This window comes from Engraulis encrasicolus, chromosome 11, assembly GCF_034702125.1.
Source record: "Engraulis encrasicolus isolate BLACKSEA-1 chromosome 11, IST_EnEncr_1.0, whole genome shotgun sequence".
Taxonomy (NCBI): Eukaryota; Metazoa; Chordata; class Actinopteri; order Clupeiformes; family Engraulidae; genus Engraulis; species Engraulis encrasicolus.
In genome coordinates this window covers 36513865-36541311 of record NC_085867.1, presented here as the reverse complement: position 1 = coordinate 36541311, position 27447 = coordinate 36513865, and the positions used below count along the sequence as shown (strand labels likewise).

Sequence of the window (27447 nt, the reverse complement as noted above, 5' to 3'; positions counted from 1 at the left end):
AAAGGTAACATTAGTGAATGGGCAGCATGAATTCTGGAAATAAACAACTAAAAATCTCACAGTGTCCCTTTAAAGCTTCCTGTAGGTGAACTTAGCCATGTAATCATGTTCCTGGATACGAATACCCACTAGAGTTCTTCTCATTGATCATCCCACTGTAATGCACCTGCCGGCAGAGGATTCATACATTGAGTCCTAACTCATAGGACGGCTGCACTGATGCACATTCTGTATAAATCTTCTATTATTTGGGGGCAACTACACATCACAGAACTACTACATTGTATTACATTACTATGAAGGAACCCCCTTGATCAGTGAATACAGAATCAAACAGCAAGGCCCAATCAATCATAGGTGCCGGAAAGGGGGATGCAGTGGTGCATTTGCATCCCCACTTTTGGGCTACTTAAATTAGGCTTTCCTATTTTCTTTTTTTTACTGCAGACAAATGAGTGGAGTGCAATAACAATAACATCGTTAAGAATGTTAATAACATTGTTAAAAATGCACCACCACTTTTAAAACTCCTTCCGGCACCCATGGGCCCAATATGCATTACTTTGTTTGTTCCATGTCAAATGAACTGGAACTTGTGCTAGAAAAGGACAATCAGTAGCCTGCTCTGATGACTCAACAGTACCAATCAATCAAACCAAAAAGATACAATTTAGTTATTTTCTCTGTAAACAAAATGCGCTTTTCAAAACCACACTGAGAATAATTGATACTCTCCAGTTATCACTGTCAAGTCAGAAGAAAGATGCAAAGTTCATCATTGAAGTAGCAAAACAAGATTTTATTTTGTGATCCGCTGCAATGCGTCGCAGCTTAGAACTGACAAAATATGTCTTTCACCGCTTTCTACAATGCTCGTCAATGTGACAACCGGTTGTCGGAGCTTTCGAAAAACGGTGCTGTACAATTTCCATTTCTTTCAAATGCAAAAACAGATTAGTGCTCTTTAAGGAGACTGTGCTGCTCTTCAAACCACTTGAAATATTTTACAGCCAAATTAAGGCGAAATCTGGCAACACAACCGCAAATCTGAGCAGTATTTCACACTTAACCAACTGAAAACACACACACACACACATCCTTACCTCTTAGGGATTTCCAAATAAAACTGAAAACATTAACAGAATAGTACGTCCATACAAATAAAAGCGCACTCACTGTACTTTGTTGGCTACAGCTTTTAGATTGTTTGATAAATTGTTTTTTGTTTGATACACTGTTTGACGACAAGACAGGATAGCTGACTGGCTCTCCACTGTCCACTACAAAAGGTGTAAGTAGACACAAGTAGTAGTGTACGCACAACACAAGAAGTTAATTCTTTGATATCTTCACCATTTTGGAAGATGAGTCCAAGAAAATGAGGAAAAGGATGACACACCGATGTCTACACACTCTCATCTGTGCATCAGAGAAACCTCACAGGCACCTGCTATCTGAATTGGGAAGGAAGTGACCACCTTCAGTATTTTCAGAATAGTCACAGGTTTCCAGCAGCACACTAAAAACCTTACGGGGGGCAGTGCATTTTGTTACATTTGGCCCAATAACGGCCATACTGTCTCTGTGTTTGTACACCTGTCCACTGAAAAGGCATCAGCCTGGCTTTGCCAATGAGACGCGCAAAGACACTCTCACACAGTAGCCCGGTTAGCAGCAGTTAAAACACCTCCAGGTCGTTGGAGTTGTAGACGACTGGAGATTCCTCTGTGCCCACGGCGGGTTCCACTGTGTCTTCCGGAACCTCCTCCAGGGACTCTAGAGCCTCGTTGGTGTCGCTGGCGAAGGTCTCCCGGGAGACGTCGTCGTGCTCCTGCAGGTTGAGCGTATTGATGGCCTGCTTCATCTTCTTGGCTACCACGTGTCGTCGCCTCTTCTTCGCGGCCTTCTTACTGGCCACCTCCTTGTGATTTTCTTCTTGGAAGATCTCCTGTTGCATTGGGGCATAGGTCATAGTTGAGTTTAGACAGCGTAAAGATGGCTGTGTTCGTGATGGTAAAAAAAGAGAAAAACACACACCCGTCTCAAAAAGCTTGGGTGCAGGACTAGCAAAAATACCATGAAAAATTAAAGAAATGTCTGTGACACCAAGCTCCCGTTTCTCTTATTTTAATGTGACGTTTCGGGCAGCATGCCTTTTATTTCATCAGACATGTGTTTGTGATGGCGCATGCAGCAGGAGGCTGCACAGTGTGCACGCACACTTTGCCATTACAAGGCATTCGAGTTTGAATTTTCTAACCAGAATGCACACGCTGCCACTACCACCTCCTGCGTCATCGTGACCGAGCCTGATATCTAAATCACACTGCTAATACAACTATCAAGAATTTCTTTCGAAATTATTTCCAAGTGCTAACGTAACAACTCATTAGAATACCACATCAGTTTTGAGTTCCAGGAAATTACAGAATAAAAAAGAGAAAGGGTGAAGGAATACCTTGACTTGTTCATCTGTGATGCTTGGGTTCTTCTTTAGGAGGTTCAGATATACACCTCCAGGTGTCCGCCGCCTGCTTCTGTCCTGTAGAAAAACACAAATGGCTTAAGAAGTTGAGAAAATTCGTTTGTGTTTTTACGTGGGCACAGTATGATGAGCATATTTGTAGCAAATGAACTTCCGTAAGTACTCAGGGATAACTCACCACTGTGTACAGTCCCCCTTCCTGTTCTATGGTTGTGGTCTCTGACAGAAGTTCAATGGCCAGCTTATTTCCAATGACTCTCACCACCCGTTCAATGAGATCCTTTTTGGGCTCCATTAGCCTATGAATGAAACGCATGAAAGATAGTGAGCAGGACAAAGTAACAGGACAATGTAACGTTTACACAATTGTTTAACTGTTAAGACATCATGCTTGACTTGACTCCGGTATGTTCGAAAATGTTTTGGTTCGAAGTGTTTCTCAACAGGGGCTCCACAGCCCCCCAGGGGGCCTTGAGGAGTCCTAGGTGGGTGGTGTTGAGAAGGATACAGAGAGAGGGTGGTACTTAGTTGACATTGGGTCCATTTTATTTTTAAGGGTGCGTTGGCAGGCTTATAATGAGGTTTAGCTCTACTCAAAAAAGGTTGAGAACCACTAGGGTTAGAAGTTTCCGGAATGAGGGCGAGTGGAAGCTGGCCCGTTTTGGCTGCCGCTGCTCGTTCTCTTCCACTCCTAATCATTCACTCTCTCTCAAAAAAGTTACAGCTACACGTGCGTTGGCCTGCTGCTGTGGCTGCACAACACCTGCTGTTCTCGATTGCTGCATCCGACGCCTGCTCCAACACTGCCTCCAGGAAGTCTGGACTGTTGTCGATCCAGCTTGGCTGCTGGTTTCTCCAACCACTCTACACTAGAGCATGACACGGTCCCATCCCGGTCCCAGAAAAAAAATCCCATCCCATCCCGTCCCGGAGTGGAGTAAAAGAAACAAATCCCATCCTGTCCCGTCCTGAAAAAAATCTCTCCCAATCCTGCCCACTCCCACTCAAAATCAACCCCACTCCCGTTTTGTCAAAAAAACGAGGCTTTTTTTGTTCGTTTTTTACAGACAAAATATGCAGCATTCCCGCACCTGTTCATTTTTATTCCTGCTCCTGCCCGCTCCCATTCGTCTTTATTCCCGCTCCTGCTCGTTCCCGTTCATTTTTTACATTTCGACTCCCATCCCGCCGGAATCCCGCAGGACCCGCGGGACCCACGGGAATTCCTGAAAAATGTCATCCTCTACTCTACACCATGTGCCATTTCCTGGCTGCAGACTTCTCCAACTACCACAACCTGCACTGCCTTCTTCGCCATCCTTGGCGTCCTCGCGTCGTCCATGCTCGCGTCTTGCTTGTCGTCGTTGGCGACATGGCGAGCTCGGATGCCCCCCTCTGCCTGTGTCTCCGTGGCTCCTCCGTCCATAAATCTTCACCGGCTTGTTCAGCTGCCTCCTTCAGCCGAGCTCGCCCCCCACGACGGGAGGCTCTGGATTTTCGTATCCAGCCATGGCCTTTTCATCGCCACCCCCGTCATGGGCCTCCTCCATATTTCTCTACTAACGTGAACGCTCCATACCGTCATGATTTATAGACAAAAAAAGAACTTTCCATTGCCGTTGTGTTGTGTTGTAGTGTATGTCTTTGAATGTCTGTTCATGTTTTTGTTTTATGTTACATGTTCTGTAAAGCGTCTTTGGGTATTTTAGAAAAGTGCTATACAAATTTGATGTATTATTATTAAGTAGAACGTCATCACACTGAAGCAAACCTGATGACACAGAAAGTGAAGTGAAGTCAAGCAGTGTGTTTGTGTTCATTTTTGGCCCATTAATATCAGTTTACTTCCTTTCATAGTCCACTCGCAAGCTGTTCATGATAACACTATTTCACCAGACCACGTCCACAACTATGGCCAAAACGAGCCTCGTCGACGTCTTTTTACCATACCATTGGGGATGCATCGATGTGAAAACTTTGATGTGGTTATTAATATTAGTGTCATGATCCATAACCGTTATAAACCGATCTTGCATCCACACTTAATATTGTTGGATGTGGTTCATCCTTTTTGGTGATTTGCAGACAGATATTGTGGCTCTTGATACAAAAGAAAGACTTGCTGTCTTGGTCAAATATACAACAGTTACACATGCACCAAGAAATTCTCATTTTTGAGCTCTGATACGTCACCCATAATGTTGCATGCATTGCAAAATTTTGAGCAAAACTGTGCTCTTTTTTACCCTGCTATTTGAACCTTAACACTTAACTTTACTTGTGCAATGTGCAATTAATGAATGTATGGCCAAAAGGCTGACTTGAGCTATGAAACTTCCCTGACAGGTGTCTCAGCTATTTTGTCCAACCCCTGTATCATCTAATAGAAGAGCCTAGAGTACTCATTTTCTTGATTAAATGATGCCTGCATGTACATCTATTAGCAGATTTACGACTTCCTGTTGGTTAACTAAGCCTGGTTTATCACTTCACCATGTTCTTAATATACTCCATGTACACCAGCAACACGAACACAAACTCACCTGTGCGCAATCTCGTCCACCACCTTCGCCTCTTCGTCGTGCTCAGTGATCTCGTAGCGGCCCTTAAAGTCCATCTCCGCCCGGGGCCCCAGCCTCTCCTTGGCCGACCTCTTCCTCTTCAGGTGTCCGTCGCTCTCGTTCATCGGTGGCCCCTGCTGCTGCGACGTCGGCCCCTGGCCCTTCATGTAGTGCTCCAGCTCCTCATCCAACATGGCCGTCTCGTCGTTCCCCTCGCGCGCCCGCTCCCTCTCCATCATCTTCCTGGCCAGCACGTAGTTGTAGGTCTCGCTCTGCCTCTCGCTGGTGCTCACCGCCCCCTCCATCCCCATGATGCAAAGCTCGGCCGCCACCACCTCCTGCGTCTGCTCCTGCACCACCGCGCCCCAGATGTTGTTGATCTTGCGGCTTGCCGCTGTGCCCCCCGGGGCGGTTGCCCCGAACATGGGCGCGTGGGTCCTGCCCTGCTCCATGCGGGTTGGTGGTGGTGGCGGGGGGTGAGAGGACTTCTGGCGCTTACGTCGCCATATTGAGGCGTCTTCGTCAGAGTCCGAGTCGCTGGCGGAGGAATCTGCGGTGGGCATGGAGCGGTAGCTGGCTGCGGATAAGGTGGCCGGTGCGGACGGAGGGGCGCGGCTCTGAAACGACATGCCAGTGAACGCTGCGGGCACAGCGGCTGGAGTCTAGAGGGAGACGAGAGGAAGGCATTGTTAAGAGGGCTCAAACAGGGTTGCAAATTACGCTTATTATAAGCAGCTTTGGGCTTCTTTTCTTGAGAGGACGCTTTAAATTTTGCACAGTTGGGAGTTGCAGGGTTTTTTTTGGGCTTCATGCTTCTCCTCTGCCTGCGATTTGAATGAGTTTGGATGATTGCAACTTTCTCAGTCACCCTTACAAGTTAGCCAACAACATTGTTACTGCGTCTGTCTCAGTGAATTTTAGCTACCACACAGACCCTCACAAAGAGTAAGGTCTCCAGTATCTGACAAGGCACGTGACTGTCTTTGGTCACGTCTTTTGGGTTCATTTTCAGGATACCAGAGTTGCTTACTTCTCTCACAAGATCTGGCAACACAGGATAAAACCTATCCCTGATCTCAAAGAGTAAAACCCTGTCTGTCATACTGTCCACATTGGACATACTGGTGACTTCTACGAGAAGCTGATCTAGACATACAGTATATTCATAGGCGTATATCAAATATGCATGTGCATGCATCTATCTACCTTGAGTGGGCTGCTTAGTATATCACCTGATTTTGAGCAGGTTGGATTAAACTTGAGGCAATGTGTTTCATTTCAGCATGGATATGACTGAGATTGACCATGTTTTTCAGTACAGCATGGATTTGTGGAGAGATTATGGGTGAAGAGTAAAAATGCTTCGCAAAACACATCCCTGCTACGGAACAGTATCTCAATTCCTAATCAATTTGAGATTTTGACACTTCATCTTAGGGTCAAGATGGACGATAACACTGGACATCCAAACTGTCATTCCTCACGTGTGGTTGCAACGTTGCCACTAAAACAATCCGTCATTGGTAAATACAAGAAGCATCAATTTAACGGCAACAAGTAATCCATGTCAGAAAGTGAAGACACATAACACATGTTGTTAGCACAGGACCTAACTTATCTATCTAGCAAGAAATACCTAAGTCAGCTAGCCAAGTGTTGCAGGACCTGCGGAGCAACCGGCTTCAGCGAGTTGCAGATGAAAGGACAGAACAATTGAATCCTCTTACGAGAGAGAAGTTGGAGATCTATTATATTACCTTATCCCGGCCATCCGCATTTGATCCCATTCCCATTTCTGACTCAGAGTTGGATCCAGACAACTCCCCATCTTCCAGGTCCTCCATTGTATTACTCCTCTGGTTCTCGCCCGCCATTTTTCTCTCAGGCCGGATATAATGCAACGTAATGACGTCTTACGTGAAAACTGCCGCTGGTGGAAATGTGAACTTCTTTTTTTGTTTTATTATGTATGGTTTCTAAAAATACAATTGTATTAAGTTTGCAGTACCAATGTTTCAGTTGGTATGTTGCTCGTAGAGTGTTACATACTATATTTCAGAAAAAGTGAAAAACAGTTAGCAGAGGATGGTTTCGATCCATCGACCTCTGGGTTATGGGCCCAGCACGCTTCCGCTGCGCCACTCTGCTCATAGCTTTGACCGCAATTATAGTGGTATATCTATGTTCTATGTCTTTCTCTAACCACACCACTTGTTTCATAATAATTACTTCACGGCAAGCTCTGGGTGTTTAAGCTCATTCCCTCATCATTAGTCTAATATCATATCATATGAAATGATATTTCTCGATCCAAATATGATGATTCAAGAAGAGTAAGGGCCACGGCAATTAGGGCTATTTGCAAGATAATTATTGATTATACACTTGAAAAAAGCCAAACAACTTGCAAAAGCTTAAATTTTATGCAAATGCCTTGGTCGCATCGTTGACAGCCAGCTAGAGGGAGAGGCACTTTGGACCAATCAAGTGTCAACCCAGTCAGAGGGATGGAACATACCGGTGTGGCGTAAAAATTACCACGCACGGTTTATTGCACCCCCTCCGCCAACCATGCAGCGCACGCTCGCCCTGACCCTCGCACGGCACATTGTACAGAGGAAAAAGGTCTATTCGCTTAGATTTCGACCAGCAGCAGCCATGTCTACACTCCTCATAAACGAGCCAAAATACGCCTGGCTGAAGGAATTGGGTCTGAACGAAGACAATGACGGTGTTTACAACGGGACATGGGGAGGCAAGGGTGAGGTAAGTCAAGAAGATTAACCGCATGCTCTCTTTCTAAATATATGCACAAAAGGTGGTTGCAGAAACAAAGTGACAAGGCCACAACTGCAGAGTGCAGACTGAATTCAGTGAACAGTCGATCGGGAAAGTGTCATGGAGTTTAAACATTTGCCTCGTGTTGGCCTTTAACTTCACAACTATGCTCACCTGTTGCATCTCCTCACGTTTCTTTGGTCGTGACTTCTTTAGTAACCACCGGTTAGTTGACTAGCTAGCCAACTAGCTAGCAGTAAGGCTAAGCTAAGCTAGCTGAAGACATGCTGTGTGCAGTTGCTGAATGATGAATAGCAACTGATCTCGGAAGATAGCATGCGATCAGATATCTTGCAATCCAATACCAAGGTGAATGTAGCTCAGACGGATAGCAACAGCAGATTGCTCATGGTTTCGCAGATTATGCAAGTTATAAGTAGTGACATTCTCATGCACATTTGCAGCGCAGACGTAACGCCCCCCTTTGAAAGCGAATGTAATGTGCAAAGTAAATTGTAGGCTACACGACAAGTAAGGTAAATTCACTTAACATGCAAGAGGTAATGCATTAAACATTACTGTCTCTTCGCAGTTTTAGCACGCTAACAAAAGCTGCTGGTGGTGGAAACTTGGAACTAGTCATTCATTTTCTGACAGATCCCCCTAGTGGCTACCTTTGGAAGTGCTTTGTTCTCTTCACTTTAGTTTGGATACGTTGCTGTGAAATACTTTTATAATGGTTAATTGTGTTGAGTGACGTTTACCATTGTTTTCTTTTGAGGGTAAATGATCTTACAATGGATTTGATTTAAATATTTTACACTTATGACAAGATTGTTACGGAAGTGGTATTTTTGTAGAAATGGCATTGGGTGATATGTGAAGTTATTTATAAGCCCACAACTGTTGTGCTTCTTTTCAAGGTCATCACGTCATACTGTCCAGCCAACAACGAGCCAATTGCTAGAGTGCGACAGGTATGGAAAACATTGTCATTTTTGAAATAATTCTGTGCGCTTCATCCATTGGATATATCAGTTGTCTACATACTGTGGCAAATGTGGTGTTGGTCTTTGTGCAATACGACAGGGGTTTCCAGCATTTAGAGCAGGGGAAAACGTTCAGGCTCAGGATTTTTTTCACTATCACCCCTGCAACTTGGGGCCCACTGGAAATTTTCATAAATGTTCCGGGCCCACCTCTGGCCCAATAAACAAATACAACTGAAATGAATAGTCAACAGCAGCACTGCAACACATTTTTATTCAATTTTTAGAAAATTATTTCCTCTTGGAATACATTTCTGGCCCCTGTCCGCAGTTTGAGAATCACTGCAATACGCCTTCGCCAACAGGCATTTTGAGTGACATTTACTGGGGACCTTTGCATAATGATATTTATCTTAGTGTCAGCTTTTCTCTAGTTACGTAATAGATTTTGTAGGCTTGGATTAAAATGTATCCCTTGCAGCCTAAATCATGGTATTGGCAGGAGATCATTTAGAAATGATCTTTATACTTTATACTGATGTTCAAAGACCTTGAAGACTGTTGTCTGTCACAGTTCCTATTTCTCACTACTGTTTTGTCTTCCTGTATCTCAAAGGCAACCTTGGAGGAGTACGAAGAGACTGTGAAGAAGGCTGCGGAGGCCTGGAAAGTCTGGGCTGATGTAGGTGGAGAGTTGTTTCTCTGATGGCCTTAGCCCCAGCGTTATGGGTTTTTGAATAGTTTAGAAAGAGCTCAGCTGTTAAAAAGCAACGATGTGTAGTAGAATACCTACTCCCCCTGGATGACCTTGGAGTTTTTAGCTTTTGAGTTGGATTGTGGTTCTCATGTGTCCAGAGATTGAGAAACGCGGCTGCAAAAAAAACCAACATTTTTTGGCCAGACCATAGGAGAAACGGGCATAGTTGCACACAACGCAGGAAGTGACCATTGTAATTTACGCGGTTGATCATCTTCACAAGCAAAGTATATTTTAACACTCATACACCTGGAACAAATGCCATGTCTACTTTGATTAGATTGCTTTTGAAAAGCAGGGCTATCAATGTTACCACTGATGGACGGGAGCTGGACTTATTTATTCCATGTGATTTGCTAAACCAGCTCAATATACTGTGGTCACATCCCTCAGCCAGGCAGTCAATCCTTTTGATTTCCTGTTTTCTTGCCATGTAGAAGTTCTGTTAACAAATCAGTTATGCTATTTTGTCCAGATATTGTACCTCAAGTATGTGTATGTAGTACCCAGCTGTGGAATTTTATCTATATCCTAAGGGATTTTTAATTTCCTCTTTCAACTTACTGTTTCGCCATGTAGATGCCATGTAAGGCATTCCTTCAGATTCAGACTCATTCATGTTTTTGTAAATCCTCTCTTTCCCAGATTCCTGCTCCCAAGCGAGGTGAGATCGTCAGGCAGATCGGTGATGCGTTGCGGCAGAAGATCAAAGTCCTGGGCAGCTTGGTCAGTAAGACTCCTGGAGGGTGACGTACAGTTACTACAGTATAACACGCTTTGGATGTGGAGCGTTTCTTTTTAGTTTTGAGGTGTAGATGTGTTGCATCTACAAATATCAACAATAGCCTTTTGAAGCATAACCAACAGTCTCCTCTGTTATATGTTAAACAACCATGAACACAGTGCACTATAGAGCAATGAAAAGTATGTACAAAGCCACGACTGTATGTGTGTGCAATAATATGTAAGGGTTAACGTTCGGCGAGAAGGTCGCTACCGTGGAATAGCAGCACGACAGAGAGAATCTTTAGACCCCGACGCGGAGCGGAGGGGTCTTGTTCTCTCTGAAGTGCTGCTATTCCACAAAGTGACCGACTCGCCGAACGTTAACCCGCTTATTATATGGATATACTTAAATGATTCACACATGGCGGGGACATTTCTTTATTTAATGTTGAGTTTATTATAATTTTTCATGTCAAAAGATTGTTGCTGCAAAAGACCGGACCCCCTGCGGAATGATATGAAGCATTCGTTTTAGCAGTGAAAAGTCTTGTTGCCATTGACAGCGGTCTGATATAGACCAACTCGTCCTTATCTCAAATATCAGACGTGCGAACGTTGGGGAGCCCCATTGAAATGAATGGAGCATTCGACCGATGACGTCACACCATATAATATATAATTAATTATTTGCATTCTCTAGCACCTATCCTACAAAAATATCGCTTCACATGTTGACAGTCTGGGTCCCTCTGTCAGTTTTGTGTGATTATGTCCCTATTAAACTTGTTTTTGTCATGAAGTGAAAAATCGCTGATAAACTTGTTTTGTGTTTGTCTTCACATGGCAGGTGTCGCTTGAGATGGGCAAGATCTACGTGGAGGGTGTCGGGGAGGTGCAGGAGTACGTTGACGTGTGTGACTACGCCGTGGGTCTGTCCCGCATGATCGGAGGTCCAGTGTTGCCCTCAGAGAGTAAGTGGAACCAGATTGCATTACATTACATTGCATTTCATTTGGCAGACGCTTTTTAACCAAAGCGACTTACAATTGAGGACGTTATCATAGCAAACATCTCTAGGAGATACAAAGTGCACAGAAAATACACAGAACGACAAGTGCAAATGCTTTTTTTGGAATCCATTAGCATAGGAACCGGCGTGTGGAGGCCCTAAGCCTAGCATTACTGTAATAGTATGCCTGAGAACCCTTTGATAATACACTGTTAATATAATATTGTATAGTTCAAAGCATTTAAAAGGTTTAACGGGTAAATGCTGTAAGCTTTTTTTGTCTTGTGTGACTCACCTGCACTTTTCGTTATCTAAAGCGATACACCCAACCCATGCTGCTAATTTATCTGCCTGTGGAATAGACACATGCTGTCCTGTTCTCTCTTCTTTTTTCACCGTCTTGCCTCTTTGAGTTCTTGGAGGAGGTGCTGCTGAATAGGGCTCATGTGGCTTCCTGGCGTTTAATATGCATTTCAGTGTAATTGCACCGAAAGGTGGTGAGAGGAGTGCTTTGTATTGCTGACCCTAATGGAAGAGTATAGGAGTGCTGCACAGTAATGGTCTCATTCTAAGTGCTTTGCCAACACTTAAGAGCATGCAGGATGCCTGGACATTATCAAGAAGAAATGTTCTTGGCCAAACATATAAGTAATAATAAGTAAAACCTAGAATTAAAATTCCTTGGCTAAATGACAAAAATGGAAATTATAAAGTTAAGCTACCAAACTTGTGTATGGTACACATGTATGAATTAATAATAACCATAACTAATCAGATGTTCAATAAAGTCAATGAAGTCTTTACAGTAGTGGTGTAGATGAGAGCGATACTATGGGTCTGTGTCTTGTGCAGGGCTGGGCCATGCTCTGATTGAGTAGATGAGCTGTTACATGAAAGCCATGAGTGCTGCTCTTGTGGGGTTCATGCGAATGCTGCCATATGTCTGGTTGTGTCTCTTGTGCAGGACCTGGCAATGCCCTGATGGAGCAGATTAGATGCAGAGTAGAGAAGACGTGTAACTTCATTGACCCTGAAGGAAATTAAGGAATGTTCAACTAAAGCAAGGAGGGTTTTACAGTAGTGGGCTAGAGAGTAATGCTACATATCTGGGGTTGTGCCGGGATGGACATGCCCTGATGGAGCAGATAATATGTTTGCAGTCATGTAGGGATGCACCGATACTGGTATCGGTATCGGAACCCGATACTGCTCATTATACTCTTACTCGTACTTGTCAAGCACTTGCCGATACCAGGAACGATACTGCCATTACACAAAAAAATGCAAAATCTTGTCATGTTCTGTGGACTTGAAAGCAGCATTGAAAAAAAGTGCCACCTCATACATTTACTAACATTTAAATCTACATGGAAATGAACAATAAAAATATCACGGGTGGAAAAAACAAGGCCATGCATTTATTTTTATTGTATTTTGGTGGCAAGAGGTATCTGTATCGGTACTCGATATCGGCAAGTACACACATTAATGTACTCGTACTTGTATCGGTTTTCAAAAAAGTGGTATCGGTGCACCCCTACAGTCATGGAGTACATGGCGTACATGGCGTACATGGCGTTGATGCTACATGTCTGGTTGTGTGTCCTGTGTGCAGGGCCGGGCCATGCCCTCATCGAGCAGTGGAACCCCGTGGGTCTGGTTGGCATCATCACAGCCTTTAACTTCCCCGTGGCCGTCTACGGCTGGAACAACGCCATCGCCCTCATCTGCGGCAACGTCTGCCTCTGGTAAGACTCGTGGGGATCTGCATTTGGAGTAGTGTATGTAATGGCACATGCTGTTAGATTTTGGTAAAATTTTAGCTCCACAATATCAAATAAAAGTGTCCAAATCAAAGCGTTCAAATCAACGCTTACTTTCCCTGCTTTAAAACATGCTTCTTTTTTTTTTAACAGGAAAGGCGCACCCACAACCCCTCTGACGAGTGTTGCTGTAACAAAGTACGTATGCAAGATTGCTCTAGCAACCTGTGAACCTCAATTTGGAATAATGAGTGACAAATGTCATTACTTTTGCTTAACCCCTTAAGACACGGCATTATAAATTAGCTGTTACCAGAATGGCAATGACCAAGTTGTAATGTATTACTAAAGGCCCTGTGCACTGTCATAGTAGTGTGGTACTATAGTAGTTAAACTTTTAATGTCTATTACGGGCCAACAGGAGGTACGGCGTGCATTAAGGGGCTACATTACTTATTTGTATGGCTGTTATTGACATCATGTGCTTGTGACCTGTTCAGGATTGTAGCCGAGGTGCTGGAGAAGAACAATCTCCCTGGTGCCATCTGCTCCATGACCTGTGGGGGCGCTGACATCGGGTACGTCTCATCCACTTAATATCAGAAGAAGACTTGTCTCCACCATATGAGTGTTTTTCTTAAACTGTGTAAAAAGTCAAACTACACTGTGCACTACAGGCCAAAACCCTGAAAGCCAAACTGGACATGGACATAAATATTCTTGAAACACTTGAACTTTCTTGCGGGGGTGTAGGCCAATAACGCAAGTCAATCAGTGAACAGTGCTGTCCAAAATTAAAGGAATGCACCAACAATTTGGAACAATTTTACACCATGAGGTGAAGATGAACCATGTGTCCATTCCCTGAAGAGACTGGTACATTTTCACCACGTATACAACACCAAAATTGTTCAGTTCTTTTGTCACAGTTCAATTTTGTGGGCTTTGGTGTGTCTTGCCAGGTCATTGAGTGCACACACAGACCGTATATTGGCAGGCATCCTCTTCTTTGAGGTTTCAGCTAGATTGCAAACACGCTGATGCTACATGGATGCTACACGGATCCATTGACTTTCACTAGCTTAGCGACATATTCCCTCTTTTAACTTGTCTTAAAGCAAGACAACGCTTAACATGAAAAATAAGACACTTAACCACCTTTATAAACCCCAGCCAACGATTTTAACTGTATTAAGCCCCAAAATAGTGGCATACCTCTTTAAAGTATTTCTTTCAAATAGTCCTTTGTAGACACATGGAAACACTGGGCAGATTTTAAAATGTCGTATGTCATGTCTGTCTATGTCTAATGCTGAGTTCACCATGCGCTCCACAGCACAGCGATGGCTAAGGATGAGCGAGTGGGTCTGGTGTCCTTCACCGGCAGTACACACGTGGGCAAGATGGTCTCCCTCATGGTGCAGGAGAGATTCGGTGCGTACCCCACAATGTACAGCAGATGTGTTAAAAGGAAAACAGTTTAGTGAAAGCCCATTGGGAAACTCCAACTCCCATTGTCATTGTGACACAGCACTCCACAGCACACAAGTGAACACTGCACACTGTACACAACGAAATTGCATTTATGCCTCACCCGTGCAAGGGGGCAGCCCTCAGTGGCGCCCCATGGGGAGCAGTGCGGTGGGATGGTACCATACTCAGGGTACCTCAGTCATGGAGGAGGATGGGGGAGAGCACTGGTTGATTACTCCCCCCACCAACCTGGCGGGTCGGGAGTCGAACCGGCAACCTCTGGGATGCAAGTCTGACGCCCTAACCGCTCACCCATGACTGTACCGCATACTTGTCTGACTTTTTGCTCTTTTATTCAGAGCAAACAACACATTTAGTCTCAGGTTCGCTCAGGCAGAATGCAAACAAGTGTGGTAAAGTTTTTTCCTTTTAAAGCATTGAATACTCTTGCGTTTACCAGCACCTCGAAGCTATGCATGGATCTTTTGAACTTTAACAGCAGATGCGTGTATGCACATCCCATCTCACAGGTCAGGTGCCGGAGAGATTTTGTGGGTATCCCCATCAGTCGTGCTTTAACAAAGTACAGTAGATGTGTGTATGCACATCTCACTTCACAAGCGAGATCTAGTGGGCATCCCAGATGGTTGTATTTAACCATATTAATGTATACATGAGCCCATCCTACCTCACGGAGGCCAGGTGCAAGTAAAAGTCTGCACAACGAAACACCATCCGATGAGGTTTTATTTACTGTGAAACAGGCACCGTTTTCCCAGAAGCTGTATCTTGCCACTTTTATAGCTGTCAATGATTGCCTTGTAATTCTCTGTAAGTCTCTGGCATCTATAAAATCTGCTGCTGGTGCCATTGCAGTACAGCCTGGAGGTTTTGAGAGATCTTAGTCATAGTTTTTTTTTTTTTTTAAACATTTATTTATTGAACTTTTATTATTTCACAGTATATCTTCATAGTTGTAGGTTACATTTAAGTCATATTTGATGGTCATAATAACTTCAAAATATGTCCGTTATTTCAGCCATAGGTATGTCCCTTTAATGTTGTCCTCTACTTGCTCTGTTTTACATCATATTCAGCCATGTTCATGCACTGTGTTCAAAGCACACCAAATCTTAGCACACTGAACACATTAGCACATTTGAGCTGAACTCCCTGAATTCTGTTTTTCCCCTTGCAGGTCGTCAGCTGCTGGAGCTGGGTGGAAACAACGCCATCATAGGTGAGATGATCTAGCTCTGACAAAACGGTGCATAGTCTGCCAAGAGCACTTAAAAAGCCATAAAATGACTGCACTTCATGACCTGTGTGCGAGCGTGCGTGCGGGAAAGGGACCTGTAATGCCTCTTCTCCACTGCCGGTTTTCTGGTAGGCCTACAGCTCCACACAGCACGACTCGCCCACCACTTTTTGCTTTTCGAATAGGCACGACACAGCTCAATCGTAAAGCAAAAAGTGGCTGCTTAGTCGCGCAGTGTCGATCTGTAGGCCTACCAGAAAACTGGCAGTGGAAAAGAGCCATTTGCATACCTGCCGACCATTACGCATTTTGTGTAGCAGATACGGATTTTGACATCAAACTACGGCGCTGTCACTTCAAAATACGCGAAAAACCAATAGCAAAGTGTGTTCATGGGCCCTTATAAATTGCTCTGTAGACTTGCAACCAGACAGAGCCGTAGACATGGCTCTGCTTGCAATTGTCTCGCGCTGGCCTTTCCATTGGCCAGCAACGTGTGGGGGGAATATTGACCAATCAGAGCGCTAGAACTAGTTTGGATGTCATTTGTTATGCTGCGCTCCTCTCGAGTCGAGGCATCAGCTGCCGACAGAAAGTTTGCTTCGAAATCTAGAACTAATCACACAAGCAGAGAGACTACTCCTATAATCTCTGAAACAAGTGTCCTCCTCCTGTCGTCATGTATTATCCATCTTGGTACTGTCGCTGTAGTTTTACAAGTGAGCACCGTCAAAATCACCGTTTCAAAGGTAAATGGACTTTGAGAAAGGTAGCCTGTATGGGAATAGTGAATTGCGTCCAGTTGCTAAATCCCTAAACTTATGAAAATAAATAAAGGCCGAGGTCTGTCGTAATGATTCACCCAATGTTTCGCCGTATTTGACGGCAATATGTTGTTGCTTGTTTTGATATTGGACCGACACGAGATTACTTCCGAATGAGAAAATGTGTCGATGACCGCGCTATAAATTAGCAGATTAGCAGCAAACTAAATTCGGTTTCCCTTTGCGCCGGATCATTTTAACTCGGGAAAATAAAGCGATAGTTCTAACGGTTGTGCTCGGAGTAGGTCTACATCCGTAACCTACCATGACACCGTATAGGAATACTGTTCCCCCCTGAGTCATGGATGGCCCATTCTGTGAACAGGTGTAACAGGTCGTGCGTCATACCAAATATGCATCACTCCACGACTACTATCCGTAATCACGTATGGCAATCTATTAATAAAATAAATTCTCCTATCATCATATATGTGCCGAACAGTGAACAATAGCCAACTCATGACGGCAGATGAGGGTAGATAGGCCTACTATTATGCAGAGAAGTGAAAAAAAAGAAGCGATGCCCCTCAAAATTTACCGTGGAAGTTCCAAGAGCATTGGCCATTTAGCCCCCGTCCCTCAGTAGAGCCACTATATGACGCATTTTGTACTGAATGAATGCTGAAAGTGTGATTTTGATGTTAGCCAGCAGCGTAATAATATTAACCTGATATTATCCTAGCTTAGATAACACTTGTCTTTATCTTTTTCTCTACTGCTGATGCTTCTTCACAGTAGGTGACAACATCACCATTTAAAATTGGGGGAGATGATGTAAGAATCATTACAATTCAACTTTTTGTTCATAAAAATCACTGAAATGCCTCGGTATTTTATAATCAAATTATACATTTTCCTACATGTACCTTCTACAGCCAAAAAAATAATAAGCAAATGCTTCAATTTCATACTCAATTCCAGCTCCTTAACACCCCCCAAGTGACTAAATGCTCTGTTTGGCTGGTACATAGGATAACTTAATAGCCACTTAGGCCTACTAGCCAGACTGGTGGTATGTTTGACTAGTAAGATTAACAGCCATATTGGCTGGTGATCAGTAAAGTTAATTTAGAGGCCTCCAGCACACTATATCATAGCATTTTGTTGGTGTTATGGTGTGAAACAAACAAACAAAAAATCTTTCATGAAAGTTTAATAAATTATGGTAGTTCAAAGTACTGTGAAGAGCAAGATAAACTATTTGCCAGATACACGGGATGTTAGGCTAAAATGCATTAAAATGCAGGAAATTGCATCTAAGAAAAGCATTTTTTTCTGGGGGAGGACCCCCCTGCCTGAATGAAGTGTCTCATATCTTCCCTGTTGACATTTGGCAACCCTAGGGGTAGGGCAGACTATGCAAAACAAAGTAGCCTCTCAGATGGGCCCGTCGGCGACCCCGTTGCTTTGCCATGCCAAGTTGTTGCGCCGTGAATTGCCGCGCCGCGATGAGTTGCTACTCAATTTTTTTTTTAAAGGTTGGCAGGTATGCATTTGTGTACTGTGGCCCAGTATTGTGTGTGTGTCTGTGTGTCTGTGTGTTACCTGTAACTATTGCGTGTCTTGTTTCCAGTGTTTGAGGATGCTGACCTGAGTCTGGTGGTACCCTCTGCCGTGTTTGCATCTGTTGGCACAGCTGGCCAGAGATGCACCACCACCAGGAGGCTGGTAAGACTACGTAGACAATATGGCTTTCTGTCTTTCTCATTGCTGTGTTTTAACTTCAAAGGAACCTTAAAGGAATACATTCAATAATGCTATCTGTCCTATGTGGATTTGGACAAGTATATGTGGGTAATTTAGAGAATTCAAAATATAAATTTCCAAAATCTAGTCTACTTAAATTGTCCAAACATTTGATGGTACATAGGGATGCACCGATACCACTTTTTTGAAAACCGATACAAGTACGAGTACATTAATGTGTGTACTTGCCGATACCGATACCTTTTACCACCAAAATACAATGAAAATAAATGCATGGCCTTGTTTTTTTCCACCTGTGATATTTTTATTGGCCATTACCATGTAGATTTAAATGTTAGTAAATGTATGAGGTGGGACTTTTTTCCATGCTGCTTTCAAGTCCACAGAACTTGACAAGATGTTGCATTGTTTTGTGTAAAAGCAGTATCGTTCCTGGTATCGGCAAGTGCTTGACGAGTATGAGTAAGAGTACAATGAGCAGTATCGGGTGCCGATACCGATACCAGTATCGGTATCGGTGGATCACTAATGGTACACCTTCTTCCGTAGATTCTGCATGAGAGCATCCATGACACGGTGGTGGAGAGGGTAGCCAAAGCCTACAAGCAGGTTCGCATCGGAGACCCCTGGGACCGTGAGTACTCTGCTCATTTTCCATAGGACAGACTTATGGATTTTCCATAGAACATATTACCAGAGATTATATAAGTATATAGAGATATGCCAACATAATAGCTTGCTATGGGCACCTAACGTGACCCGGTTCCGGTCTGCCTAAAGAGGCGTGTCATAATACTCCTAGCATTGAATAGAACAGTCCTTAGGTCTGCCTAAAGGGGGATTTCCTCCCCCTCCCCCTTGCAATAGAAGAACCCAGAAACAATGGGCCAATGGAACCTCTCTCTCTCTACTCTCTCTGATATTACAGTATGTCTGATTTAGGGGAGCACAAACCAGACAGAGAGTGAAAGTCCTGCCTGTATGTTCTGAGCTTTGGGATGCCCACCTCCTATCCCACTTTACTTTCCATTAGGCCAGTAACGATGCACTCAACTCACAATTCGGTTTGTATCATGACTTTTGACTTGCTGTTCGATACACCCTTTTTAAATGTATCTTTTTAAATTAATTAATTTGCCTTTTTTCAAATTTCCGAACTTAATTAAAATAAAATGATAAAAAATAGGTAGGTGGTGTTTATAGGTAGTATCTGTGACAAGAGGCTACTAATATATATATTTTTAAGTAGTTTACAATAATAATGAAGATGATTTGACGCTCACATCATATCATGGGTTTCTTTTCTGGACTGAAGGATAACAGAACATTGAAAGGGTGTATCACGATGCTGCCTTCTTGCACCGTGATGCAGTATCGTGCCTCTTACGATTTCTCAGATCCATACAATATTGTTACAGCCCTACTTTCCATATTTGCATTTGTATTTGTACCTTGTAAAAACACAACCGTGATTGCTGTTCAAAATGTCGTTGAGCAGCAACCACGATTGTATTTTTAAGAAGATGACACCCTTGTGTGTCTTAAAAATAATACGATTCTGATGGTGACTTGTGTACCTACAGCCAGCACCTTGTATGGGCCTCTGCACACCAAGCAGGCGGTGGACCAGTACCTGGCAGCCATTGAGCAGGCCAAGCAGCAGGGAGGAACTGTGGTGACCGGAGGAAAGGTAGGGCCATGCCATGCACACCTTACATCATTTCACATTACACTGCTATACAGCTATGCCTAGGACGCATTACACAACTTCACATGAAGGAGAGAACTCCGCAGAGTTGGCACAGCAGAAAAATCAGCGTGTCCATGTCCAGTCTGTAGAAGTTGTACGCATACAAGCAGCATGTACAGTATATGAAGAGTTTCATTGCAAAATTACGTAAGCACCATTTTTTTTTTAACGTTTGCATTTTATTATTGGAAATGACTGTTCAGATGTCCGATCATCTTTGAGTGTTCAGACGTCCTATCATCTTTGAGTGAATTCTTGCCATTAAAATATCTTGAGAACATGCTTCTTAAACCTGTGTAAAATGTATTTTGCAATGCCTAATACAAAAATGTCAATTTCCCCAAAATGTTCCAAGATGGATATAAGTCATTTTGCAACAAAGCTCTTCATATGTACAGTATATAAACCCTATACACTAAACATCTTGTTTTTCTACTTTTATTGCAAGACTGTTACTGACTGTTGATGTGCATAAAAGCCCATCACATTATGGTCTATCTAGTGGTTCTCAAACTTTTTGTGTGAAGTACCATCCGAGAAAATATTGAGCTCTCAAAGTACCGCCTTGACAACCAACATTACAAAATCGCAGTAAAGGCCTTCCATATTCAGTTTTGCCAGTCAATACAGGAGAGGTTCATAATGGCATCAACAGCTATGGTCACATTCAGTGCAAGTTTGTTTTTAAATTTCTTGCTTGCCTAGTATTATTCTGCATTATGTTTTCAGATTCATACAGTTAAATATTACAAAATGGGAGATCAAAGAGACATTTTTGACTGCAACAGCTTGATCAGCCTTCAAATCAATGCACAAAAAATAAATTCTTCCAAGTAACACCAGAGATGTCTCAAGTACCACCAGTGGTACACGTACCACAGTTTGAGCACCACTGGTCTATCTAGTAACCTATCCCTTATCCATTGCGCAGGTAATGGATCGTCCAGGTAACTACGTAGAGCCAACCATCATCACAGGGTTGGCTCACGACGCCCCCATCGTCCACACCGAGACCTTCGTGCCCATCCTCTACGTCCTCAAGTTCAAGGTGGGTCTACTCTCTGGGGAAGACTTCCTCTCCTTGTGTGCATTCCAATATGCGACCTTGCCTCCTCCACTTGTGCTTGTGGCCTCACGTTTTGCTGATGCCCCGCCTCCATGGAGAAAACAATTAAGTTTCCTCGCTGTGAGCCTAGCCACAACAATTTTTGGGGGACTATTCTTCATTCACCATCCAGTTTGCAAATGAGAAAATGACTTTACAATTGAGCTTTTGCGAGATATTGAAATATAATGCTGATGCCAGTGATCATCACGACATATTACTTCCTGGTACAAGGCCACAAGCATAAGTGGAGGACGCAAGGTCGCATATTGGAACGCACACCTTCTCTCTAGTTTNAGGTGAGAGTTAGACTGGCACCTGAAATCAAGACCCAGTAATCCCCAAAGTGACAATAAAAAAAGGGTGAGGGGATTAATGAGCCTAATTGTTTACTAGAATGGTTTACTGTAGTTGTTTTAATTGTTTACTATGGATTCGCAAGACTTTATTGCAATAACTCAGTGAAAGCGTGGAAGGGCCGTTCACTTCCTATCTCGGTGTCCTTGACTGAAACAAGTTGCAAAACTCTTGCGATCGGCACTACAGTGATTGTTATCAGAAGGCTTGTGCCTACGCATAGACATAGACCCTTAAATTACAAACATTAGCGAACATTGAAAAAAGATCAGACAACGACCGTCGGGTAGCATGCTCATGAAAGCGACAGGGGAGAGTGGAGAAGTTGCGCAAAAATGTAACGTAAGATGTTTGCTACTGTGCGACAGCACCGCCACTATTTCATGACTGCATACACTTCTTCGTCATGGATAAATGGGCAACAATACTTTTTCCAGCCAGGATTGCACTGAAAAGTAGGCTACTGCTGTTGAAAAAAAAGGTCACGGGTGTGCAGCACCGACGCCTGCGTGTATGTGTGAGGGAGGGGAGGAGAGAGACGCAGAGCAGCTAAGATGAGGGTCGCGACTTGCGAAATAGCTTCAGTGATAGTTTCAGTGACATATTAACAAAAATGCTTCCTATTGGGTTTCGTCTCCGGTGGTATTGTAGTCACATTTTTATTTTTTTGACGAAAATATAAATCAATAAACTCCACAGAATGTTGAAGGGGACAAAGGGGAAAATTTTGCGGGAAAAATGCGGCTTTACAGGAATTACGTGGCATCGTGAAATTATGCGGAATATCATTGAATTTGCATGAATCCACGCGATCGCTGAATCGCGAAAAACTGGAGGGACTGTCTTGTACACAAACATGTCTGTTTGGCCTATGCCGGGATTGCATAAGACAAACACGACTGTGTGTGTGTGGGTGGGTGTGTGATTTGCAAGAGGCATGTGCTGACATTTTTGCCCCCAAACACACACACAAACACAAACACACTATTTAGATTTTTCGAAAATTATTTCAGGTCCCACTTGGTTTACCTTCACCGGTCTACAGTTGAGAATCACTGCTGTAGAGTATTGACGTGTGCCTGTGTGTGTGTGTCGTGTGTCGTGTCCCTCAGACTGAAGAGGAGGCCTTCGCCTGGAACAACGAGGTCAAACAGGGACTCTCTAGCAGCATCTTCACCAAGGATATGGGCAGGGTCTTCCGCTGGCTGGGGTGAGTCTTGGGGTCATGGGTTGTGGGGTAGCCGTGGTGTAATGGTTAGGGAGTTGGACTGTAGATCACAGGGTTGCAGGTTCAATTCCCACCCTTACCAATACCAATTCCTCCACCCATGGCTGAAGTGTCCTGCTGTCCAAGCTGCCTAATCCCACACTGCTCCAGGGACTGTAAGCAATACCTTGTAATATGTCTGTTGCTTTGGATAGAAGCTTCAGTTTGTTGCTTTGAATAGAAGCTTCAGTTTCTGTAATGTAGTGTAGTAATATAGTATATGGGCAGGGTCTTATGCTAACCAAAGTGGCGTGTACAAACGCAGATGGTCAAATATTGTGGTTTGCAGTGCACCAATTTAAGAGGGTGGGTTACTGACATCCTTCATCCATGTCAATGTTTTTGAGTTGCTAGATTAGAAAAAATATCTGTAAATGGGAGAAGATTTTAAATAAATCCAAACTTTTTTTCGCCCCCAAAAAAATCATCTATATCATAATCAATGATCAGTAATTTCAATGACATTGCCTTGTCTATTCATATTTACAAAACCATTTGCATAAGGATGAATAACGGTAGGGACGCATAGACGCGAATTTGCGAACTTTGCCATTCATTCCTATGAGAGAGGCGAAGGCAAGCGATGGCAAGCGAACAGGGGCGAAGCGAAGCGAAATTATTAAAGAAAGTTTAATGTTATGCAAATGAGGAGCGAATTCGCCTGCCGCGGCCCAATCAAATCAACAACATAACTGTTCTATTCCATTTGATTCGCCGCGACGACCTGATGATGGTTGGATTTCGCCTCTCTTCGCTTCGCTTGCTTGCTTCGCCTCCTATGTGTCCCTACTGTAAAGAGGAACACTGGTCTAGTGGTTCAGTCTGGCCATCTTCCCGTTAAGGATCTGGGCAGCACTTAGGAATAAAGCACACAGTTAATCATTAACAGACACTCGGTTAATTATTAAATATTGTCAATACTGACAAGTGACTAAATAAATAAATCATGCTTTGTTCTAGCGATGTCATTCAAGATACAGTTAATGCGTATGTAATACTGCTAACTAATGATGTGTTCTGTTTAAATGAGTTAACTAATGGATTAATAATTCTATGTGCCATGTTTAACTTGGTGTTTAATATTTCACCCTTTACTAAAATGTCACATTTGACATTTGCAATACAAGTCTGCCCATTTCCTTTTGGCAAGTGATTAATGCAGTTTGATTGTGGTTGTTGGCATGTTGTTGATGCGGTGTGCAACTGATCCCTTGCAGGCCTAAAGGATCTGACTGTGGCATCGTGAACGTCAACATTCCAACCAGCGGGGCTGAGATCGGCGGAGCTTTTGGTGAGCAATATGTGTAACAAATTGTTTTTTTTTTTTTTTTTTAATTGCAGAGGCAAAAGTTACTATACATTTGTACACCTGTAATAGTGCAGTAAAGACCAGTATAATTAAAAAAATATATATATCCTTTTGAAATGTCACTGCAGGAGTCAGTAAAACCATCATCATTAAAGCATATTCTGTACTAATAAATGAAAAATGAAATGAGGAACGTTGTGTTGGTGGTTCACTCTGGCATTCGGGTTTGGGAAAAGAAGGGAAAGCGCTAAAATGCACTTCTGAATCCTTCCACCAGGTGGCGAGAAACACACGGGAGGCGGCAGGGAGTCAGGAAGTGACTCTTGGAAGCAGTACATGAGGAGATCTACGTGGTGAGTTTGAGTGCAAATCAAAGCGCTTCCTCCTATCCTTTCCTCTGTTGCTTGCAGCCCTGTGATGCAAGGATCGACATCACTGATCGAAGCGTTATTGAATATCTCAGAAGCATAATTGTAAATGTGATATGTTTTTTTTCTATCTGTATTGGCCATGATATAGCCATAGCTGCTGAAATGGTAATAAATGTAAACAATCAATCAGTCACAGAAACATAATTTAAAGGTCATTATGTCATTTGGAATCACAATGTTGAATGTGGGAAAGCCCCCCCAAAATTGGCTCTGTCTAGGGTGATGGCAGGTGGGGCTACATGGAGGCAAGAGGTCACAAGCGACAGGAAAGGATGGGAGGAAATAGTTCAAGCTTCACTCTCAATGTCCCTACTGGAACTCTGTGTGCTGAGCTAACATGACCATGGAACATTTCACAGTTTGCCCTGTGTAACATAGCAGGGAGCTACTTGTTCTCGTCTTCGTCATACTTGACAGAAAGAAACAAAGTACGCCTCACTGCTTATTCTACAATTTAAAGCTATCATGGAAAGAGATTGTAAAGACACACACTTGAAATTTTGTTATATTTCAGACATGTAAAAGTTTTATCTTTTACCCGACATGTTTTGATGGTATAACTTCCAGCTTCATCATGTCTTTTACACAGTTTTGAAAATTACTTAAACATTTTTTTTTACCTACTCTTACATGTTTTTTTTCTCTTACAGCACAATCAACTACAGTAAGGATCTTCCTCTTGCACAAGGAATCAAGTTCGAGTAACATGCCAATTTTAAGTGTTCGACTGGAACTTCAATTGGATGTTGACAGAACTCTCCGCTTGACCCAGCACTCCCCCCAGACAAGCAAAAAAAAAGAGCAACCACTCTTAACACAGACCTGCGGCATGAACTTGCAGTTGATATGCCACTTGCCTTCAGAATGAGATTGAGGATTTTTTTTGTCTTGTCCAGTCGTTTATACTTTCTTTAGTTTTGTTCAGTTCTTAACGTTCCTTCTAAAAGCCATTGGGAGGTAAATAACAATATTGCGGTTAATGTGTTTTGTCCTTTATAATATAGTAATACTAACATGTCTAAAGAAAAGGGAAGCGTTTCTTTGTTTTGTAGAGAGATGCTCTTGTTAGACAAGAAAGGTCAATTGCAATTGCTAGTGTGCACTCTTCCTCAAAGCACTTCGCCGACTATGCTGCCTTCTACAATCTAGTACTTTCTACAATAAATCATGCCTTTATTTTGAAAAAAAAAAAAGTTTGTCTTTTCTTGTGTGTATTATAGGGTGTTAAACTGCAGGTGTGTGATATGATTGAATGATCACAGAAGGACCTGAACAGAGTGACAAAAAGGAGCCTTCCCCAGAAGGGTGTCGTGAATCGAAAGAAAAAGTGCAGTGCAAATTTTTCAGTTCTCCTAGACATTCATCAGTGCAAACCTGGTGTGACAATGGAGCAATCTTTTACAGAGTTCAACAGGTGTCCTCAGTTAGTGGTCAATAAGCCACAAACCAATGCTATTACCAAACGTTACAAAGGAAAATGCATTGCAAAAGTACATATCCAGCTCCACATCCAGAGTTTTCAAGTGGTAATACCTACATCCACAAGTAAACATTTTTAAGTCAATGCCACATCCAAGTTCGTGTGGTAAGATTGCGCAGTACATTCATGACAAGCTGACAAAAAAGAGAAATATTGAGAAACATAACAGTAACTATGTGGCTAATATGAAAACAATGCTGTCATGTTGTGGTCATGGGCTAGTGCAGAGGTGGGCAAACTCAGGCCTGTGGGCCACGTGCAGCCCGCTTAGCCATTTCATCTGGCCCACAGCAGTGTTGCCAGATTGGGCTGTTTCCCGCCCAATTGGGCTGCTTAGGATATCCGTGTGCGGGTAAAAATCTTGGCATTTTGCAGAAAAACCCGCCCAATTTTTGCCATAGAAATCAATCGAATTGGGCAGGATTTTGTCCTTCTAGGCGGGTTTTGAGCATTTTTTGGGCTGGAAATCAGCCTCATCTGGCAACCCTGGCCCACAGTCTTTACAAGAGAGACACAATTTGATATGGTCCCTCAACATTTAAAATTGCTACCCACAACAGTGGTCTTGCGAATTTAAGATTAGCCAAGTTAATAGGCTACTCTACTGTACATCTAAACACATTTCATTGCACTGTAGAGTGGTATAGCTAACAAGTTATGCCAGCGTACACCATTTCCTATTATTGACACGGGCAAGTTGGTCAATACTCTAACCAGTGTTGCCCTTGGAACAAAATAATTGCCCACTCCTGGGCAAGTGGGTAAGGAACTCTGCTAAAGACGCGTGTTCTCCGTCTTCCGCTGTTGTGTGGTCCTGAGCCTGACACGGTTCCTATACTGTACTACAGATTACAGTGTAGCACCACGTGTGCTGTTTGTTAGGACTGACCAATGTTTACATGTGATGAGTAAGAGTTAAATTATGAAATCAAACTTCATTGCATGTACTGATGTGCAGCATGATCACAATGAGATCATTAGATTGTTCGAGAATCAAATGGAGCCATTCAGCTCACAGTTTAGGCTACTCTGACTACAATTTGGCAGTAGGCACAAAGCAAAAGTATGTACCATGTTAATTTAGGAAAAAGCAACGTTTAGCCACATTGTCACCAGTCCTCAACTTCATCCAAAATGCCAAGACTCTCAAACTTGTGCAGGACTTCTATTCATCTTATGTCACCAATTCTCAGCTATGTCATCACATACTAGTATACAGTATAACGCTGCTCTTGTTACTCAAAGCTTTGGCGTAAGAAATCATGGATCATTTGTATGAGCTATAAAAAAATGATGATTTAGGACGGGCCACTAAAATCAGGTACTGTCCTTGGCAATGGGGAATGTCTGGTCACCCAACCCAAATGGCACAGACAAAATGCACATTGAAATAAAATAATAAAAAACAACTCAGCTTT

The 27447-nt window shown here is 43.1% G+C and overlaps 2 protein-coding genes across 2 annotated transcripts; one reads left to right on the top strand and one right to left on the bottom strand.

Annotated features, from left to right (window-relative positions):
* Positions 1-778: 778 nt before the first annotated feature.
* Positions 779-6929, bottom strand: phax (phosphorylated adaptor for RNA export). Its single transcript, XM_063211331.1, has 5 exons — positions 6804-6929; positions 5029-5708; positions 2664-2784; positions 2459-2542; positions 779-1948 (listed from the first exon to the last, which is right to left on the bottom strand). The coding sequence occupies exons 1-5, from the start codon at positions 6918-6920 to the stop codon at positions 1679-1681; spliced, it is 1272 nt and encodes a 423-aa protein (XP_063067401.1). The 5' UTR covers positions 6921-6929; the 3' UTR covers positions 779-1678.
* Positions 6930-7580: 651 nt separating this feature from the next.
* Positions 7581-25742, top strand: aldh7a1 (aldehyde dehydrogenase 7 family, member A1). Its single transcript, XM_063210530.1, has 18 exons — positions 7581-7812; positions 8748-8801; positions 9430-9495; positions 10216-10296; positions 11144-11267; positions 12921-13053; positions 13222-13266; positions 13569-13646; positions 14405-14502; positions 15740-15781; positions 18197-18291; positions 18880-18964; positions 19914-20020; positions 21012-21128; positions 22655-22752; positions 24027-24100; positions 24396-24471; positions 25200-25742. Exons 1-18 carry the CDS (start codon positions 7618-7620, stop codon positions 25252-25254), a joined length of 1623 nt encoding a protein of 540 aa, XP_063066600.1. The 5' UTR covers positions 7581-7617; the 3' UTR covers positions 25255-25742.
* The last annotated feature ends 1705 nt before the right edge of the window (positions 25743-27447 follow it).